This window comes from Polyodon spathula, chromosome 18 (assembly GCF_017654505.1).
Source record: "Polyodon spathula isolate WHYD16114869_AA chromosome 18, ASM1765450v1, whole genome shotgun sequence".
Taxonomy (NCBI): domain Eukaryota; kingdom Metazoa; phylum Chordata; class Actinopteri; order Acipenseriformes; family Polyodontidae; genus Polyodon; species Polyodon spathula.
The window spans coordinates 27,611,870-27,631,176 of record NC_054551.1 but is presented as its reverse complement, the minus strand read 5'-3'; the positions used below and the strand labels follow the sequence as shown (position 1 = coordinate 27,631,176).

At 37.0% G+C, this 19,307-nt stretch overlaps 1 protein-coding gene across 1 annotated transcript in view; it reads left to right on the top strand.

Moving 5' to 3' along the window:
• The window catches only part of LOC121330490 (BMP/retinoic acid-inducible neural-specific protein 3-like), a 48,517-nt gene that overhangs the window by 4,665 nt on the left and 24,545 nt on the right, over positions 1-19,307 (top strand). Inside the window, exon 2 of the mRNA XM_041277041.1 lies at positions 12,631-12,946. Coding sequence (XP_041132975.1) covers positions 12,681-12,946 — 266 coding nt within the window. The 5' untranslated portion in view covers positions 12,631-12,680. The remainder of the gene's footprint in view (positions 1-12,630; positions 12,947-19,307) is intronic.

The following is a 19,307-nucleotide window of genomic DNA, read 5'->3' as shown; positions in this document are numbered from 1 at the left end:
CCATGGCATCAAATACAAAACGTGAAAAGTACTATAGCTATGAATCGTTATATCGGGGTAGGGGAAGGCATTGCCATTGCACTTGAAAAACACTGATTTATGAAAACGTATCACAGCTAAACATCACATTGTACGAGACTGTCTGCATAAAAACAATAATAATATAAGAAATACAAGCACTAAACTTTCATACCCAGAGTTGGCTTCTTCTGAAATAAATCCGTTACAGATTGGTTTGTTGGTTTCATCTTTGAGTATGTACAGTAACAAACCATCCACTAAATAATATATGGGACTACCCACTGCTCCGGGGGCTGGTTCCACTAACGAGAACAAGAAATGGAACTGGATCCAAATTCACTGGAGCTGGAGCATAAACATATTGTGACGGTGTCAAGAAAGAGGCAAGACAAGGTTTCAAGGCTAAACTTTATTGGTTTTAGCCTTAATAATCGCTTTAACAAAGCTGCTGTCAGCCACAGCGCACACTTCTACAAATCAGCTTTCTCTTCTCTTTAGCTCTTTCTCTCTCTAGCTCTTTGTCTCTTTAGCTCTTTCTCTCTTCACTCTGTTCTCCTTTTCTCAGTCAGACCCCAAGATCCAGCTCTCAACTCCTTTTATCGGAGAGTTAGAGGGAAGTGGTGCCCACTCCAACCAATCCAGAATGGACACCTCGCTTTACTGGAAGTTTCCAGAATGACAGCTGTATGGAAATCCTCCATCCCAGGTGCCTCAGTCTGGGGAGCTGAACACTAAATGAAAGGGGGTGGGGCCCCAGCCTGACCGTGGGTAACCTCGCTGGATGGAAAAGTACAGGCTGAGTTCTCCCTTTCACTCCAGCGCGGTGCCCACGCCCCCACCGCGAGGTGCGCTCCTCCGGGTTGTTAACAAGCAGTCAGAGTGCCGGTGTCACGGGAAATAAGTTAGCCGTGAATAAATTTGCCTTTTTGAGCGTTTGCCTTATTGAGCCTTTCTACGCATGCACGAATCTTAGCGCTTAAACGCAAGGTTAAGTCAAGGACTTTGTGTATGTGTACTTTTATTCAGAACAGACTGTTATAGCGATGTTTCCAATGTGTCTAGTAAATTATTTTACTCTTAATGTTGTCAGGATCTTTGTTAAAAGCTACAGTATATGTGGTAAACATCAGAAACACGCCGTTGTAATATTAATAACATGTTTTTCATATTATTATTTAATGATAGGTTAACTTTAGGCTATGTAGTGTACAAAGTTTACACTTAATCACTGGCTACTTTATATTATAGGTTTTCTTCGCACCTGTACTTGCAATATATTTGCAAGTATTAGCGAAAGAAAAATACATACAATATACATTATTTTGTATATGGGTTATGACAAACAGAAATAATTTACCATTTGTCACATTATTTGTTTTTATGTGCAGTTATATTTGTGATTAAAATGTAATAATAACAGTTTTTAATACAACATATTATCTATTATTTAATAATAGGTGTTAAGATTAATTCCCAGTTTACAAAGACGTGACAAACTCTCACCAGAATTGTCATTTTAAATTTGTAATTGCATAATGTGCATGTGTTGACATACTGTATCAGAAACCATTATGCATTTGTCTTACGATTTATTTTGATGTGCAATTATATACTGCTGTCATAAGGCAGTGTTGAAAGCTATCAGTTAGTTTTGAAATGTCGGTCAAGTACCAGACACTTACCTCGCAATCAAATGCTTAATTTGTATAGATAGTTTCCCTGTTTCAAGCAGTGAAATTCTTCACTCCGAGAGATTTAGAACTGCACTAGAATAAAATGAGCTATGAAATACACTTTCGTACATTTTCAAAAGAATGAAAAATGTAATAATTAATAAGTATGAAAGAAATCTCACTAATAACTTATTGTAACAGTCAAAAGGATGATTCCATGTTTAAATTATTGAGAACGGACATTTTTGCTGCTTACTATTAAAATGTTTTAATATTCTATTAAATGTCTATTAAAACTGTATGTGTGTGAGTGTGTGTGTGTGTGTGTGTGTGCGCGCGCATGCGCACATGCGCACACAGGAACTTCATGGAAGTTACTAAAGAGAAAATCACCTCAGGCTGGACCTGCAGCTAGCTAACTCCTCTGTCCACTGGTTCCAGACATGACTCTGGACAGTGTTTGCTCTCAGTGCAGGTGCGGTGCTGGAGACAGTGGTGCGGGTGTGTGTTCAGGTTCAGTGCAGTCCGGGTGTGTCGCTGGGTAAATCGGCAGCTCCCAGATCCGGATTTAGCTGTCTGGCAGAGATAAACACACAGTTTAGGTTTAGCAACACTTCACTCATTTTTTGATCGCCTTTCCTTCCTCCCATTAACCACAAAAAAAGGAACAGATTACGACATCACGCCCCCCTAAAGTACACTAAGCCCCACCCCCTCTGATATCTAGTCCAATCATGTCTCATCCAATTCATGACTGACACTTCGCTTACCGTACTAGGGCGAGGACTCCTGGTAACGCCCCCCTTCCTGAATGGCCGGCTTCTGACTGCCCCTGGAATGAACTGCCCAACTACTCAATACAAGGCACGCAGTTCCTGTTGTACAGTACCCTCACAGGTTGAGAGGGAGATTATTGATTTGGATTCGTCGTGCTTCAGTAGCTCATGCAGAATTTTACCAGTAGGCATATGTTTTCAGAACGCTTTACCGGTAGCACATGAGAAAAGCTTTTAACTGTCTCTTGCATGCTATATAAAATAGACATGTTAATATAAGTCAGATATTTATATATGTGCAAATCATTTTGAAGGTATGTTATAAATCTTAGTTAATATGCAGTTTGATAAGGTGTGATGAAAATGTACTGTACGTGTGTAAAAGCTGTTGGGCACAGTAGTCTAAGAATGGAGTGCTGCTGTGAGTAATTCTTTGCATTCTGTAGCTTTCTAAACACTCTAGTTTTATCGCACCAGCAATACAACCTGGAAGCATCATTCAGTCAAAAGCTCAATTAGGAATAAGCAGCAGGAAGACCCGAATGAGTGCAGCTGGACTCAATGAAGGCAAGGACATACAGAACCAAGCAGTGGACAAAACTTCTCATTGCTGGCATACTCTGTGCATCGGTGATGGGAACAGAATACTGGAACTTACTACAATTTGTAGTGAATTGTGATGTAATAAATAGCAGGCATTCTTATCCAAATATTGGAAGTAGGTGGAGCCAGCAGTGGGTTGCTAACATTGGTCCATGTTCTTGTACAGTACACTATACTGAAACTACACATGCATTTCTGCAGCCAGTCTTCTACTGCACCTAACACACCACAGAATATAACAAGATCGATACTAGCTGTTAACAGCTGTCTCTCCTTATTGCTAATTATCCAATACCAGCCACAGCCTGGTATTTAACATTAAATCTGTGACCTTGTTTTTACCACAGAGGCCATTGTGTGAGCTCTGATTGATCAGATCTGGACCATTCAATCTTTAACCCTTCCGAAAATTTGGTAAATGGTAAATTTACAGATTTCCCTAATACAGCAAGCATCCATCATGCTTTACTATTGATTTTACCCCACTTCTTACTTTGCTGTGCTGTTGTGATGGTATAACACAGTAAACTAAAACGCAAAAAGAAAACCATTCAATGAAGAGCAAATAATTTAAATAAAAAACATAAATAAAAATGACTTAATTGAATGTTTGTAAGAATGGAATGTGTGTGTTGATATGGTATACCAGCCCCTATGGAACAAATATATATTTTTAATATGTGGTAGAAAAGTATGATCCTTATATATATATATATATATATATATATATATATATATATATATATATATATATATATATATATATATATATATATAAATGGGATATATTTAAAATATATTTTTTAGTCTGTAATCCATATATTTATTTTATATGGATTACAGACTAATGAAAATATATGGTGCACCATATATTTTCATCATATAAAATAAATGTGGATGTGTGGATAACAGACTAAAATATATTTTAAATATATCCCATATACATTTAAATATATATTAAAGGGGCCGATTTCTATATATGAAAAACATAAGGATCATACTTTAATACCATATATTAAAAATGTAGGGAGGTGAACTGAAAGGTATCTTTGATTGTACTGTATATTATAATTAGTTTAATCTTTAGCCAGAGAAAGAACAAACACAAGTTCACTTAAAACCAAAACTAGAGTCTAGAACAAAACAAAACAAATATAAAGCAATGCTTAGGGAAGGGAGTATGAAGTATGAAACCAATGGCAACTGTGCGTATTATGGTATGAACGTGTCAAACCAAACCTTGCTTTGATTCCTTTCCTCTTTTGATTTCTGAGTGCTGGGCCTTGAACAAAACATATATATGTAAGCTGCATATGCTGTACGTGAAATGTAAGAATATCTTGTGATATAGTTCAGGCCATATATTTAACATCCACAATGATCATCTGGACACCCAGTGCTTTACACTAAGAAAATAGCATTCGATCAAAAAGCACCAGGAGGAAGTAATACATCACCCATTTCTTACTCTGGGCCAAAGAATGTAACATTTATCCACAAGGCAGACCCCATAGTCTATATTGAATTTCTTATTATTTGCCCATTGAAGGGTTCGAATCTTTTCTCTTCAAAATGTCCTTTATTGGCAGGCTCAGATCATTAAAATAGTCAGCTGCAGGAAGATTAAGCCACTGGCATAAATGTCACAATAGATCATAATAGAATACAAATGTCCTTCACAAATAAATGTCCATTTTGAAATTCTGTATTTCATTTGAAATTCAATAATACTTGTTTTTTATTTCAGTAACTATATATATATATATATAGAGAGAGAGAGAGAGAGAGAGAGAGATTGCATGCCAAAATTAGTTAATTGATCATTTCAAAAATCATACTTTAATAATCAGTAAAAAATAACTTAAAACCAAGAGGTTTTTATTAAAGACTAGGGTACACTGTAAGGAGATAAAATACTAGAGATTAGCGATTTAAATATTGGTGTATCCAAAGTTGGGGATTTTTGAGACTAAAGTCAATAAGTACAGACCATTATATTACGATTAGAAATAACATTAATGTATCCACTATCCACTTGCTTTATTCTTAAGAATTCAGATTATGCAGATTGTCCACCATTTTAGATTTTCGAACCTTAGGGCTTAAGTATTAGGTGCTGAATACTGCTGTGGTTAAAATAAATTGCATTCAGCTAGTTATTACATCACACTATATTCAGATATAATACTCTGGTGGCTGTTGCCACAGTCTCGAAATGAAGGTCAAGTGTTTGCAGGCCAGCTCAGCTCTGGTTGGGATCTGACTACTCTGTAGTGATCCATCAAGGTGCCCATCTTCAAACTCACACATCTGAAAGATCACTTTCCTTTGCTGCAAGGTGAATCGTTTGAGGGGTGACCATCAATTTGTTCACCTACAATTATCGCTGATCAGGTGTGGCCATGGCAACCACTGACCTACAGATGTTCCAGCCTGTCATTGTTGTACAGAAATAGCATCACAAGCAGGTGGATTACCAGTATTAATAATACAAGATATACATAATGAAGGTTTTAACAGTAAGGTTATTGATGAAGCTGTATTAAGATGATATTACATGTGACAGCCAATATGGTTATTAAAGTAAGGCAGGATTATAAAGATAAAATTAAAGTGTGTTTGTTGTCTTTCGGACGTTTATCATTTATAAATGTACAGTACGCAACCTGAAACGCATGAAGGCTTAAGTGCTGTGCATTCATAACTCTTCTGTAAATGCATTTAACATAGCTACTTAATTCCAGTGAAACCAAGCAGAAGCAGGGACCTCCACAGCCCCTGTCTGTCAATTCACTTATGACAGAAATCTGCAATGCAGACTGACTTCACGTATGGCTTGTTTTTTAATTGCTATCACAATATAAAAAAAAAAAAAAAAAACCCTGTTGTTCACCACAATACTGACAGATAAGTGGTGAGTGTCAGAAAATGAAGGCACAGAGCGGCAGTTTAGCAAATTGAGCTACCATGCTGGCAAAGCAACATGGAGCAGTGCCTTTAATGGGTAGTAACAGTAATATGTTCTTCATAGTAAATCAGGGTTCTTCAGCCTGATCTCAAATGATAAACAAGCGGCGGTCAACATATTTTTTAGAGCATTAACTGATCTACTGCATATTCAAGGTTGTTGAAACCTAATAACACAATCTAGACTAATCTTGCGATTTTGTTATTTGCCGTATGTGTATTGACATCAGCAAAAGGCACATACAATACTTGACTGCTAAGCACTTTAGTTGAATAGACATCCATCTCTGAGATACCCCTACCTTTCTATTTATTTTTATTTTATTTAATTTACTTAAATGTAATGGTCCACGATACCAATACATTACAGGTTATAAATATGATATTATTTTTGTATGATTCAGCACTGTGTCATTGGATGTAAATATGTTCTTGATTACGCTCAAGGAAAGGCTTTGATTAAGCCTGTTGCCCTACATATAGGTCACTTGGAATTAGAATTCAGGCATATCTGGGTTAAAGAATGTAATGCCTCCTAACAGCTGATGTAGTGACATCAGCACAAACACATTCTCAACCACTTGACTAGAGCAAGCTCTTTAGTTGACTGGTAAGATCTGAGCATCTGAGCCTTAATGAGCTGTAATATAGCTTTGATTTATCGAATAAATACATATGTAAGGTTAATATCAACATACCATCGCACAGGACAGGGTGGCAGCAAATGTTTTTCCAATAGTGATTGATTTGCATTGGCTGCAGTTGAGAAACTTGTTATTTTTCCTCCACCTTCATTAGCACTAAAATAAATAAGAACCAACATTTTAATGAAAAAAGAAATATTCAGGATACCGTCTGTAAGACGTGTGTGATGCGTATGTGAGAATATAGCTATAAGAGGGACAGTAGCGAGGTGAGCCTGCATGTGCCTGGGAGCAAGAACAATATTGATTCCCTAGCGTATCCCACATTATCAAGTGCTTTAGGCACTGGTAGCAATCTATAATGACATAATCAGTGTCAAAATCAAATATATTTGTGCCAGAATAAAAAAGATCACCTATGGCCTGTTTTTCTAAAGTTGGTGAAGTTTGTTTTTTTTTTTTTGATAAGGGCTGATACTATATATTCTATATACCGGCAACCCAAGGTGCCAGAGCATTTTATGTCAGTGCTGCTGATAGGCCCCTCCGTGGAGTGACATCAACAGCACTGCCTGCCGAGGGAATAAGAGGTCACTCCGTATATGATGTGCCCCTGATTTAAGTATAAATATCGCTGATGATTTGTGTTATCTGTAGATTGTAGTCAATGGGTTTATACAGTAGTTTTTATTTTATTTTATTTTGCACACCCCAGTCTGTACCACTGTGGCAAAGAGGTGAGTGCAGTGCAGAGCAGATTACTCATGCAGACAATTGCTTTCAGGTGCAAGGGTGTTCATTGAAATAAATTACAATGTCCAGAGCCTTAAGGCAAACACCTGCAAATAATAAATGCTGCAGTGATACAGCAGCGTGTATCACTCGTAATTTGTAATCCCCGGGTTTAACCTGCAACCTGAAGTCCAGATTTTACACACACCCACACTAAACACAAAATACAAACACAAAACAGTGAGTGAAAGGGTGCTAGTGGTGATTACAGTACTCTGTGAAATGCAGGGGTGAAACTGATGTCCGGGTTGATGCTGGCTTGCGCTACAGCTCCGGATCGTGTTACTGGGAGTCTATTGAGACAAACAACAGTTACAGCTGACACTAACAAACACAAAACAAACACTCACAGTTTTCAGCAATGGTGTTTTACTCCTTCAAGGTCAAATCCAACCCTTTACAAAGGAACAGATTACTTTGCTACGCCCCTATTTTATACCCTCGCTCATGACCCCTTGGTTAACGAGCGCATCCGCTTCTCCAATCATGCCTTTTAGTCCAGGATATTCTGCTCCCTTTATCTAGTACAATCTCAGATCGGGAGGGAGATCTAACACCAAGCGTCATTCGATCTCTGTCACAGCCACGTTTGAATGTTGGATGTAATTTACAATATGTGAACATTTTTTAATAACATCAATCATACTAAATTTTACCACTGGAAAACTTCTTCAAGCATTTGTGATCCGCACTTGCATCACTGTTTAAGGAATCAGTAACTTGAGATCAATAACTTCAGCCAACCCCATATCAACCCCCCCCCACCACCACTCTAAACCAATTCAGATTTTATTACATTCTATAATTCTTCTAGTTCCCCTAGGAGTAACCTTGAGCTTCCCTTCAGCCAGTGCTTGTCAGTGAGTCCGCAGCACAATAAAGAGGACTGGATCAGCCCAAGCTGCTTTCACATTCACTTTTACAGGAAGACATAAAAGGAAAACATCCTGCTCATTGCTGCTTGTCATTAAAATAAAGTAAAAAAAGTATTTCTATTTTCAAAAACTTTATCTCAGTAACCTTTCAACACTTTTAGTTCCTAGGGTCAGTTAAACCATCAGAGTGTTCTAAGCTGAAAATTGATATTCACACTGAAGGATGACGGGTCTCAGTGAATGTCTTCAAAACATGTCAGGGTCATGAAATAGGATATCAGATATTGAAAAGGGTTAAAGAGCAGGGCTTTTTATTAAACGTAATGTAGACTTGGAATACCAGGTTACATTTACTGAGTTGAGTGTAGTTTCTTATAATAGCAGTTACACGATATTTGATAGGCTAAAAGGGGTTTAAAGCCATGAAATTGGCTGTATATCAGAAGAACAATATCTGATATTTATATAAAATAACACACTTGAAGGTGTTTGGTACTGAACCAGTCCACTTCTCTGGTGGTTAAAGGTGCTTGGATGCACTTAAGGCTGAGCATGGCTCTGGGCATCTATATATCTTCTTGCTTACATCTTGTGACATAATGAGTAGAAAGGAAGCTGGAAACTAGGGTAACTGGGGCTTATGTCCCAGGACACTGCAGTATTTAGAGCCAGCTGGGGTCTTATTTACTCAACAGCTGGGAAAATGTTACCCAACCCCGATTCCTGTTACTAGGTAATTGGTATCTTCATTATCGTCGGAGATTTTGAAGATTTTTTTTATGCTCAGAATCCTGGCAGTTGGCCCAGTGGAACTTTGTATTAAGTAGTTGTTGGTTCCTCTACTTTTGAGCAGGTCAGTGAAGCACGAGAGGGTGCCTGTGAGTGCAGTCGAGTCATCGCTGTTTTATTGTCTACCTGGATAATGAGGAAGCACAAGACATAAGCTTGGAAGCGAATCTCAATATAACTTGTTGTTATACCTTGCCTAATGAGTGAAGCATTTTGATCCATCCTGTAAATACATGATGATTAGGAACAAAAAAATAAACAAGATATGTTTTTCTTTTTTTTTGCTTGTTTGTTTTCTGTACTCCTCTTTTATTTGGTGTAGAGAATGGGGCCTGTGGAAGTAATAGGAGAATAGATGTTAAACATTAGTTTAGCAGAAAAGCAGTGGCTACCTCTTTTGATAATGCTCAGCATTTTTAAAATAACTATAACTTCCCCACATTACTTGTGTTTAGATACCAATAATGATATTGTTAGTTACATTTGAATGGGTTGAGTTTAAGTTAAACTTTAAATATAAAAAATCTTTAGAATATTTCAAGGGGTGAGTCATGATTGATCATTTTTTCTATAATGCATATCAATCCAGTGTGCTTATCTTGCAATAGATTGCAAACTATAGCAATACAGATCAAGCACATGTTGTATATTCATGACAGCTGCTCAGTATATTACTGTGTGGAGTGCATACTAATAGCTGCCATCATTTTTTGTCACTATTATCGAACCTAATTGCTTTGTGAAGAAGCTTTTCTTTACTTTCTCCTGTGCTCAATTCTTCTCGACAGTTTGAGAGGTTGGCTCTGCACTGCAAATTGTATGTTATCTGTATAATTATACAGTTGCACAAGACTGCTAGGCAATAAAACATAATAACAACATGTGAACAGAAATTATAACACACAATCATGTTTTGACTTTGGTATGAAATACACTGTACGCAGATATTGTAGATTTATGAGGAAATAATACAATTAAATCATATTATAAGGTTATATACAACTTTTAAAATCCAACTTGACTTCTGATGTGTTAGAAAGTAGTGTAAATATGGAAAAAATATAATCACATTTGGCACACAGAATTTCTCAATGTTTCTTTTCCCCGCTTGTGGACCAAACCAATTACTTTTTATCTTACCCTTTTATTAATTTGTACTCAGATTCAGGTGTCTGCCTGTTTTATTGATTCAGTTATATGCATACTGTATTTTTTTATTTAGTTCCATATTATACAATGAACAGAAAACATTTGATCACAGATTGACAGTTCTTAAAACATATGCACAGTACATTTATGGATGAGGTAGAGTAGGACCAAACGATTTAACGCTGCATCTGCTTTAGATTAGATACATGCATTACTTAATTGCATAATAACTATTTGTCACACTAGACAGGCTGATAAACAGGTGTTTTGTTGCAAATCAGACAGAGGGCACTAGGTGTCAGTGTTTCAACTGTCTCATAGTGGTCACTAATCACAAGAGGACAGAATGCTCTTTAAATGAATTTCATCTTGCTCTTTTGCAGTAAAGACAATTAGCCTACATACTGGTACATCTCAGAAGTCAACTCTCCGCAGTCAGGAACTTTCTTTCTTTCTTTTAGTGATCCATAAATTACAATGAGACTAACAACAGCCATGCACCATGCTGGTAGATCTTTTATACCATACAGTCCAAGCCTGTTCCAGTGTAATTACTTTTCTACCTCAATTGAAGGGCATTTATGCAAATGAGCTGTTCACCTCAACAAGTTCACTTGCAGAAACAAATTCAATATGGAAAATTAAGAAAAAGGCAATGAATTGAAGTGCTATAGCTCCAGCTGTCTCAGAAAATATCTCTTCACCCCTGCTGCTGTGCATGCAGTTTGTTTCTTGCTTGCAGCGGAATGAGTAAATTATAAAAGTGATATAAAACTGAGACAAGGGATTGGAAAGAAAAAGAACAGAGCAGGGTGAGTGCACTAAAGAAAGCAAGAGTGGGATGGCAAGAAACTGAGACAGGAAGTGGGAGAGAGGAGGAGAAAGGACAGTGGGAAGAAACATTGACACAAGTGCATGCTGTAATTATATTTCTTTATTCAAAATTTCAGTTAGAATGTAGAGCGCCAGCTACTTTAAAAATAAATAATTAATAATAATATTAATCAACTAAGATAGTTGTTTAAGCTATCCTGTGTTTCCTTGTGAGGCCTTGCAATATTTAAGATGTATGATGAGGCAATTCTATTTTTAACCAGTGACTAGTGTAACAAAAAACAAACAAACAAACAAATCGGATTCCAAAGGCAGAATCACAGAATAATTAAAATGTGTGTTCTCAACCAATGTGATGTCAGGTTACCATGGAGCACCTCCAAAAAGTCAATTGAACATCTCCATACCAACCTTCTACTGTAATTTATTAGCATTTAATACTGCACGCATACAAGAATACAGTCATTTGGTGTGTTCAATAAGACAATCAATATTAAAACATTATTAATCATTGCAACTTCCAACCGCCTCTCTAATATGTCACAGCTTTCAACCAACTACAGTAGAAATAACTGTTAAATTAATCTTGAGGCTGTAAAAGTGTAGGTTTAAGAAATCAGACATATATTTTTGTTGTCTCAAGTCTCCTGTATCCTCAAACTCTAGCCCCTGTGCAATCTTCTATTTAAAGAACAGCAGTACTGGTGTTTAATAGACAGTACCCCTCTGCGTATGTATTTTTGGAGCTTACGGTCTGAAAAGAGCTGTTAATTGAGTGAGTGTCTATTAAAACCAGAATGCATTCTAACATCATTTCAGGAAGGAATGTATCGTATTCACTCGAGTAAAAGTCGACCTTGTGTAAAAGTCGAGCCCCATATTGTGAGGGCAAGATTTGGGTTTTTTTTTTTTCATTTGTTATTGAAACATATATATATATCTGTATATATATATATATATATATATATATATATATATATATATATATATATATATATAGACAATGTCACAGAATCCTTTTTGTCAAATCTTGAGATGTTTGCGTTTTGATTTGAAAGAAATTAGAAGCATTTGCTCTGGCAACGAGGGCAACAAGAATTTGCCCACAACAAAGTTTCCACAGAAGCACTCTGCTGCAGGATCACGCTGTAACAATCAGCCCTTAGCCTATAGACAACTGTATACGTTCCCAGAAATTAAAACTAGTTACTGTGCCAAATGTAAGAATATCTAAAATAACATTAATAGATTAGCAATTATGCCAAAAAAATTTGAAAATCATAAAAATCTAAATAGACTAAATTAGAGGAACATTCACATATTATTCACATGCTCCCAATTTTAAAGGAATTATAAATGCCATATATGGAAGGCAAAGACCAGGTGCAACTGGTGGTCATTGTAAAACATAGTGTTTGGACAGCGAAATAGGTTTCATCAATGATATTCGTGGGAACAGAATCACAAGAATCTTATGTTGCATTTCCCCTTCTTCTTTGCTCTGCAGGTCCTGAGAGATTACAAGAAGAATGCTGGTCCCGGGTGCACTAGGGCAGGATGGAGTTGCGTTGGCAGTGCTCGTCAGCTGCTAGATGGTTGTCGTTGATGTTGCTATGGCAGTGGGCAGTACTGGGTCGTCTCGGCTGGTTTTTGGTTTTTGCTGCTGCTCCGGATCAGCGTGCCACCTCCACAGAAGCTGCCAGGACGGACGGGCACCTGGACTGGCTCCTCTTTGACAGGGGACCCTTTCACCGCTCCCCTGAGTATACTGACTTTAAGGAGAGGTTCCAACAGGGCTTCACCACCAGATACAAGATCTACAGGTGAGAGAAACTCAGCAAATTATTTTCTATTTTTTTCTTGATACATAATTTGCTTATACTTTTCCTGGCTGTGTAAATGTGTTGACTATATGTTGTTATATGCACTGTTGTTTTTTTTTGTTTTTTTGTTTTTGTTTTTTTAAAAAGCGATAAATGGGATTAGGCAAACAAAACAAGCCATCCCAGTTGGGTTTCTAACTGTATACTCTAGCTGTGGGCCATCTGGTACATTCTGGAAATGGTACATTTCCATTCGAGTCCACATGTGAATAGTTTTGGATTACACTCATCTGAAATGATGATGAAAAAACAGAGCTTCACAAAAATTAAAGTGAAGAGGATGCAGGCATCACAATAAAAGCTGGGGGAGAAGAAGTTTTTTTCTCAAAATTCGAATGAATGCATCGCTCTTATTCTTACCACCTTCCATCTCTGAAGCTAAAACATGTTTGGCCCTTTGCTCTACAATCTGCTAAATCTCCATGGAAACACCAGAAGCAAGGATATCAATTAGTGGTTTAGGGGAGGATTATTATCTCCTTTCAATAAGGTCATACAGAAACTCGGTTCTTAAGTGTTCAAGTTTATTAATTTAACATGCTGACAACAACTTGATGCCCTTAAACTAGTCTGGAAGGTCTTATAATGTCCCTTTTCAATGCCTTGTGTTTTTCTGGCAGAATGGGACAAAAGAGTAGGAATGGTGTAATCTATAAAACGTGAGACACTGACAAAAACACTTGTCATAAAATTAGTGTAATTTTAGAATTTCTGTTACTGAACATCTTATGATTGAGCATTTAATGTTATGGATGTCAAAACCTTTCTATTAAATTTATAGTGAGACTAAATCTGTCATGCCTGCCATTCAGTGCCTCAAAGCACTGTCCTGGTAGGAAATGCTATTTTGTATATCTCAGAAACCGCTAGTGGAAGCCTTGTAGGCACTGAAACAAAGAGATAAATCAGATGTATAGACCTTGTGAAGATTAAACACCACTGATCCTCACATGCTGATATTTAAATATGTTTTAGGAGAATCCACAATAGACCTGTATGCACTGATAAAAGACTTCTTTCAAATCCACAATGTATCCCTCGTGGCAAGTTTAATGTTGTTAGAGGTGTCTGAGGTCCAATAAAAAGACACCAAACTGTGACAGTTATGGTCCAAGCTATATGAATTAAGTTATTATAATATAATTGTATAAAGATTTCCTATCATATTGAACTTTACAGTTATCATCTTGGGACCTTATTTGAGAGTTCTTAGCTGTTTAGTGACTAGAAAAAAATACAATGAAGCAGATTAGTGTGTATAGTAGGGTCGCTTGAATTGATGTCCTGTAACTGCAGAATAAGCTATAGTTATCCTGTATTTCATGGGGAAGCAAGTGTGTTGTAAAGTCTATAAAGCTGATTTAAAGTCTATTTCAAGGTTTTAAAATACACTAAGTCTATGGATAAATAAAGTTCAGTGATATCTCTGATAATATTGGATAATTAAGTGGGACACTTCAGATTACATAGGCCAATGCTTTAAACTGGTTTTATGTAACGAGTATGTTCAGCACTGCTAGACCTGCTAATCAACAGTACAATCAGTGATTTTGACTTTCTCGCATAATGGAAACAGAATCACTGAAATTAGAATCTGTACAATTTGGAATAAGTTAAGCGTTCAGTAGCCTAGTTTTCAAAGTAGATTTATATTGTTAACAGTACTTTACAAGCCTAAAATATTAGATGTCCATTTCCTACAAATACAAACAATAAGTGAAAAAAGGACCTCTGCACAACAATGTAAGTCAAACCATTAATGTAGCAAGGGTCCCTCAAGATGAACCCCCCCCCTAGCTGGCTGCAGATGCCTCCAAGAACCAGGAAACTAATGTGACCAATCAGAATAACCAAGAGATATAGCACTTCCAGTATAAGCCATTATGGTATTGTATTTGAAGTTGCATGATTTTGCAGACATCATTTAAACTTAGTCCTGACTTTTGTTGTTGCTATTTGACATGTGAGCCAGCGAGGTGTATTAGCCCTAATGTGTTCACTTTGTTTAAAGGTATTTCAGAGAAAGTTTCATTGTCAGAAAATAGATTGTTCGCTTTTCTTCAATTCCCTTTCAGCAGTTCTTGTTATTGCTTTATTATTGAGCGGCTTGCACTCAGTGCTGATGCAGGACCCCTTGCCTTTCCTTAATCTCCCTACATGCATCTGACATTTGGCTCCCCCCCCCCCAAGTAAGTAAATCCTGGAATCGGCATGCAGAAACCAGCATGACAGAGTCAGCGACTGGCACAGTCTCAACAGACAGGGAAGGAGAGAATGCCGGCTCTGGCAATTTAAGTTGCAAACATTTTCTTTCTTTCTTTTTTTTCACTATTCAAATTGTCCACCTGAAACCCATAGTTGCGTAAGAAAATAAATTTTATTACAAAAGCTTTCTGTTTTTATTTACACAATAAGCATGTAATACTAGAGTGTTTTCCTTTGTTGAATTTTTTTTTTAATTGTTATTATTTATTGAATTACCCTGTGAAAATGTTTTTTTCTGTTGCCCTGACTTTTCTATGGAAGCATCCTAGTGCCAATATATATACAATGCCTTGCAAAAGTATTCAGACCCCTGACCAATTCTCTCATATTACTGAATTGAAATTTCGTTCTGTTCGATATTTTATTTTTAAACACAGAAACTCAAAATCAATTATTGTAAGGTGACATTGGATTTATGTTGGGAAATATTTTTAAGAAAAATAAAAAACTGAAATATCTTGCTTGCGTAAGTATTCAACCCCCACACATTAATATTTGGTAGAACCACCTTTCGCTGCAATAACAGCTTTAAGTCTTTTGGGGTAAGTATGTACCAGCTTTGCATGCAGTGTCGGAGTGATTTTGTCCATTCTTCTTGGCAGATTTGCTCCAGGTTGTTCAGGTTGGTTGGATGACGCTTGTGGACCACAATTTTCAAATAGTGCCACAGATTCTCAATGGGATTGAGATCAAGACTTTGACTGGGCCACTGTAGGACATTCACCTTTTTGTTCTTGAGCCACTCCAATGTTGCTTTGGCTTTGTGCTTGGGAACATTGTCCTGCTGAAAGGTAAATTTCCTCCCAAGCTTCAGTTTTTTAGCAGACTGAAGCAGATTCTCTTGCAGTATTTTTTTGTATTTTGCTCCATCCATTCTTCCTTCAATTGTAACAAGATGCCCAGTCCCTGCTAATGAGAAGCATCCCCACAGCATGATGCTGCCACCACCATACTTCACTGTATGGATGGTGTTTCTTGAGGCATGGGCAGTGTTAGGTTTGCACCACACATAGCGCTTTGAGTTTTGGCCAAAAAGCTCTATCTTGGCCTCATCTGACCACAAAACCTTTTCCCACATCGCAGCTGGGTCACTCTCATGCTTTCTGGCAACTCCAGACATGCTTTCAGATGGTACTTTTTGAGTAACGGCTTCTTTCTTGCCACCCTCCCATACAGGCCAGTGTTATGCAGAGCTCTTGATATGGTTGACTGGTGCACCATTACTCCACTCCCAGCCATTGAACTCTGTAGCTCCTTCAAAGTGATTGTTGGCCTCTCTGTGGCTTCTCTCACAAGTCTCCTTCTTGTTTGAGCGCTGAGTTTTGAGGGACGGCCTTTTCTTGGCAGTGCCTGGGTGGTGTGATGCAGCTTCCACTTCCTGATTATTGATCCAACTGTGCTCACTGGGATATCCAAACACTTGGATATTATTTTGTACCCTTTCCCTAATCTATGCATTTGTATTACTTTATCTCTAACTTCTGTAGAATGCTCTTTGGTCTTCATTTTCCTTCATTCACAGCCTTACCAATGATCCTTCAACAGTGGGGTTTTTATCCAGAAAATGTGACAGCAACTTTAATGGTTCACAGGTGGAGGCCAATGGTAAGGTAATTGTGTCCTCATTAGGGCAATTTCTTTCATCGGTGCAAACTGGGAGCTTCCACAGCACAGGGGTTGAATACTTATGCAAGCAAGATATTTCAGTTTTTTTTTTTTCTTAAAAATATTTCCCAACATAAAACCAATGTCACCTTACAATAATTCTGAGTTTCAGTGTTTAAAAATAAAATATCAAACAGAACGAAATTTCAATGTACCATTTGTAATTCGGTAATATGAGAGAATTGGTCAGGGGTCTGAATACTTTTGCAAGCCACTGTATATATATATATATATATATATATATATATATATATAATATATATATATATATATATAATATATATATATATACAACACTTTCTCGAAATATTTGCAATCAGATAACATATTAGTTTCAGGATTCCGTAGATAAAAAAGTCCTATATAGGAGATATTATTTATTTATTTATTTTACTAGGATGCTTCTGTGCTTTTCTTTGGGCAATGCTAATTGTCTATTTAATTAGTAGAAATGTAAGAGTTTTTAAAAATATTATAATATTTCTACAGAATGTGTATTTTCATATCAAAAGCTTTCTAACTTGAATGCATCATCCAATTATAAACACCACCTTCACAAATAAAAGCTCAATGCAGAACAGCATGAAAATAAAAAACAAAACAAAAAGGATTGTGTTTGGAGAGCAGTAGTCCCTAGCAATTTTGTTTTGTTTGTTTCCCTGGTAAGATACATTGTGTACATTCACATAGAAAATGTAAAAAAATGAATTGTGTTGGTCAGCAATAGATATAAGAACCATGTTTTCTTTACGTCTTCCACTTTATCTGCGAGTTTGATGTGGTTTTGAGACTGCATTCCTATTGACATGAATGTGGATATATGATTAAGCCATTGACCTTAAGGTTTTGCTGTTGATGTCTTTTTTGATTGGTTTGTGTTAGGTGAACAAATAATGGTGCCATCGACCTGATAGACTCGTATTATAGATCGATTTTAATTTCTTCTCAGTTTTCTTTCTGTTAAACCCCCCCTGAAAGTACACCACTCTTGATCCGCTTTTATGAGTGAACCAGTGCCCCTTTCAGAGGGAATATTTAACTGCGTCTAGTTTGGACAAGTGAATTAGGGTTAAAAATTGAATAAAGGCAGAAAATGTTTTTGGGGCACCTAATAAACATAAGAACATAAGAACATAAGAAAGTTTACAAACGAGAGGAGGCCATTCGGCCCATCTTGCTCGTTTGGTTGTTAGTAGCTTATTGATCCCAAAATCTCATCAAGCAGCTTCTTGAAGGATCCCAGGGTGTCAGCTTCAACAACATTACTGGGGAGTTGATTCCAGACCCTCACAATTCTCTGTGTAAAAAAGTGTCTCCTATTTTCTGTTCTGAATGCCCCTTTTTCTAAACTCCATTTGTGACCCCTGGTCCTTGTTTCTTTTTTCAGGCTGAAAAAGTCCCTTGCGTCGACACTGTCAATACCTTTTAGAATTTTGAATGCTTGAATTAGGTCGCCACGTAGTCTTCTTTGTTCAAGACTGAACAGATTCAATTCTTTTAGCCTGTCTGCATATGACATGCCTTTTAAGCCCGGAATAATTCTGGTCGCTCTTCTTTGCACTCTTTCTAGAGCAGCAATATCTTTTTTATAGCGAGGTGACCAGAACTGCACACAATATTCAAGATGAGGTCTTACAAGTGCATTGTACAGTTTTAACATTACTTCCCTTGATTTAAATTCAACACTTTTCACAATGTATCCGAGTATCTTGTTAGCCTTTTTTATAGCTTCCCCACATTGCCTAGATGAAGACATTTCTGAGTCAACAAAAACTCCTAGGTCTTTTTCATAGATTCCTTCTCCAATTTCAATATCTCCCATATGATATTTATAATGTACATTTTTATTTCCTGCGTGCAGTACCTTACACTTTTCTCTATTAAATGTCATTTGCCATGTATCTGCCCAGTTCTGAATCTTGTCTAGATCATTTTGAATGACCTTTGCTGCTGCAACAGTGTTTGCCACTCCTCCTACTTTTGTGTCGTCTGCAAATTTAACAAGTTTGCTTACTATACCAGAATCTAAATCATTAATGTAGATTAGGAATAGCAGAGGACCTAATACTGATCCCTGTGGTACACCGCTGGTTACCACACTCCATTCTGAGGTTTTTCCTCTAATCAGTACTTTCTGTTTTCTACATGTTAACCACTCCCTAATCCATGTACATGTGTTTCCTTGAATCCCAACTGCGTTCAGTTTGAGAATTAATCTTTTGTGCGGGACTTTGTCAAAAGCTTTCTGGAAATCTAAATAAACCATGTCATATGCTTTGCAATTATCCATTATCGATGTTGCATCCTCAAAAAAATCAAGCAAATTAGTTAGGCACGATCTCCCTTTCCTAAAACCATGTTGACTGTCTCC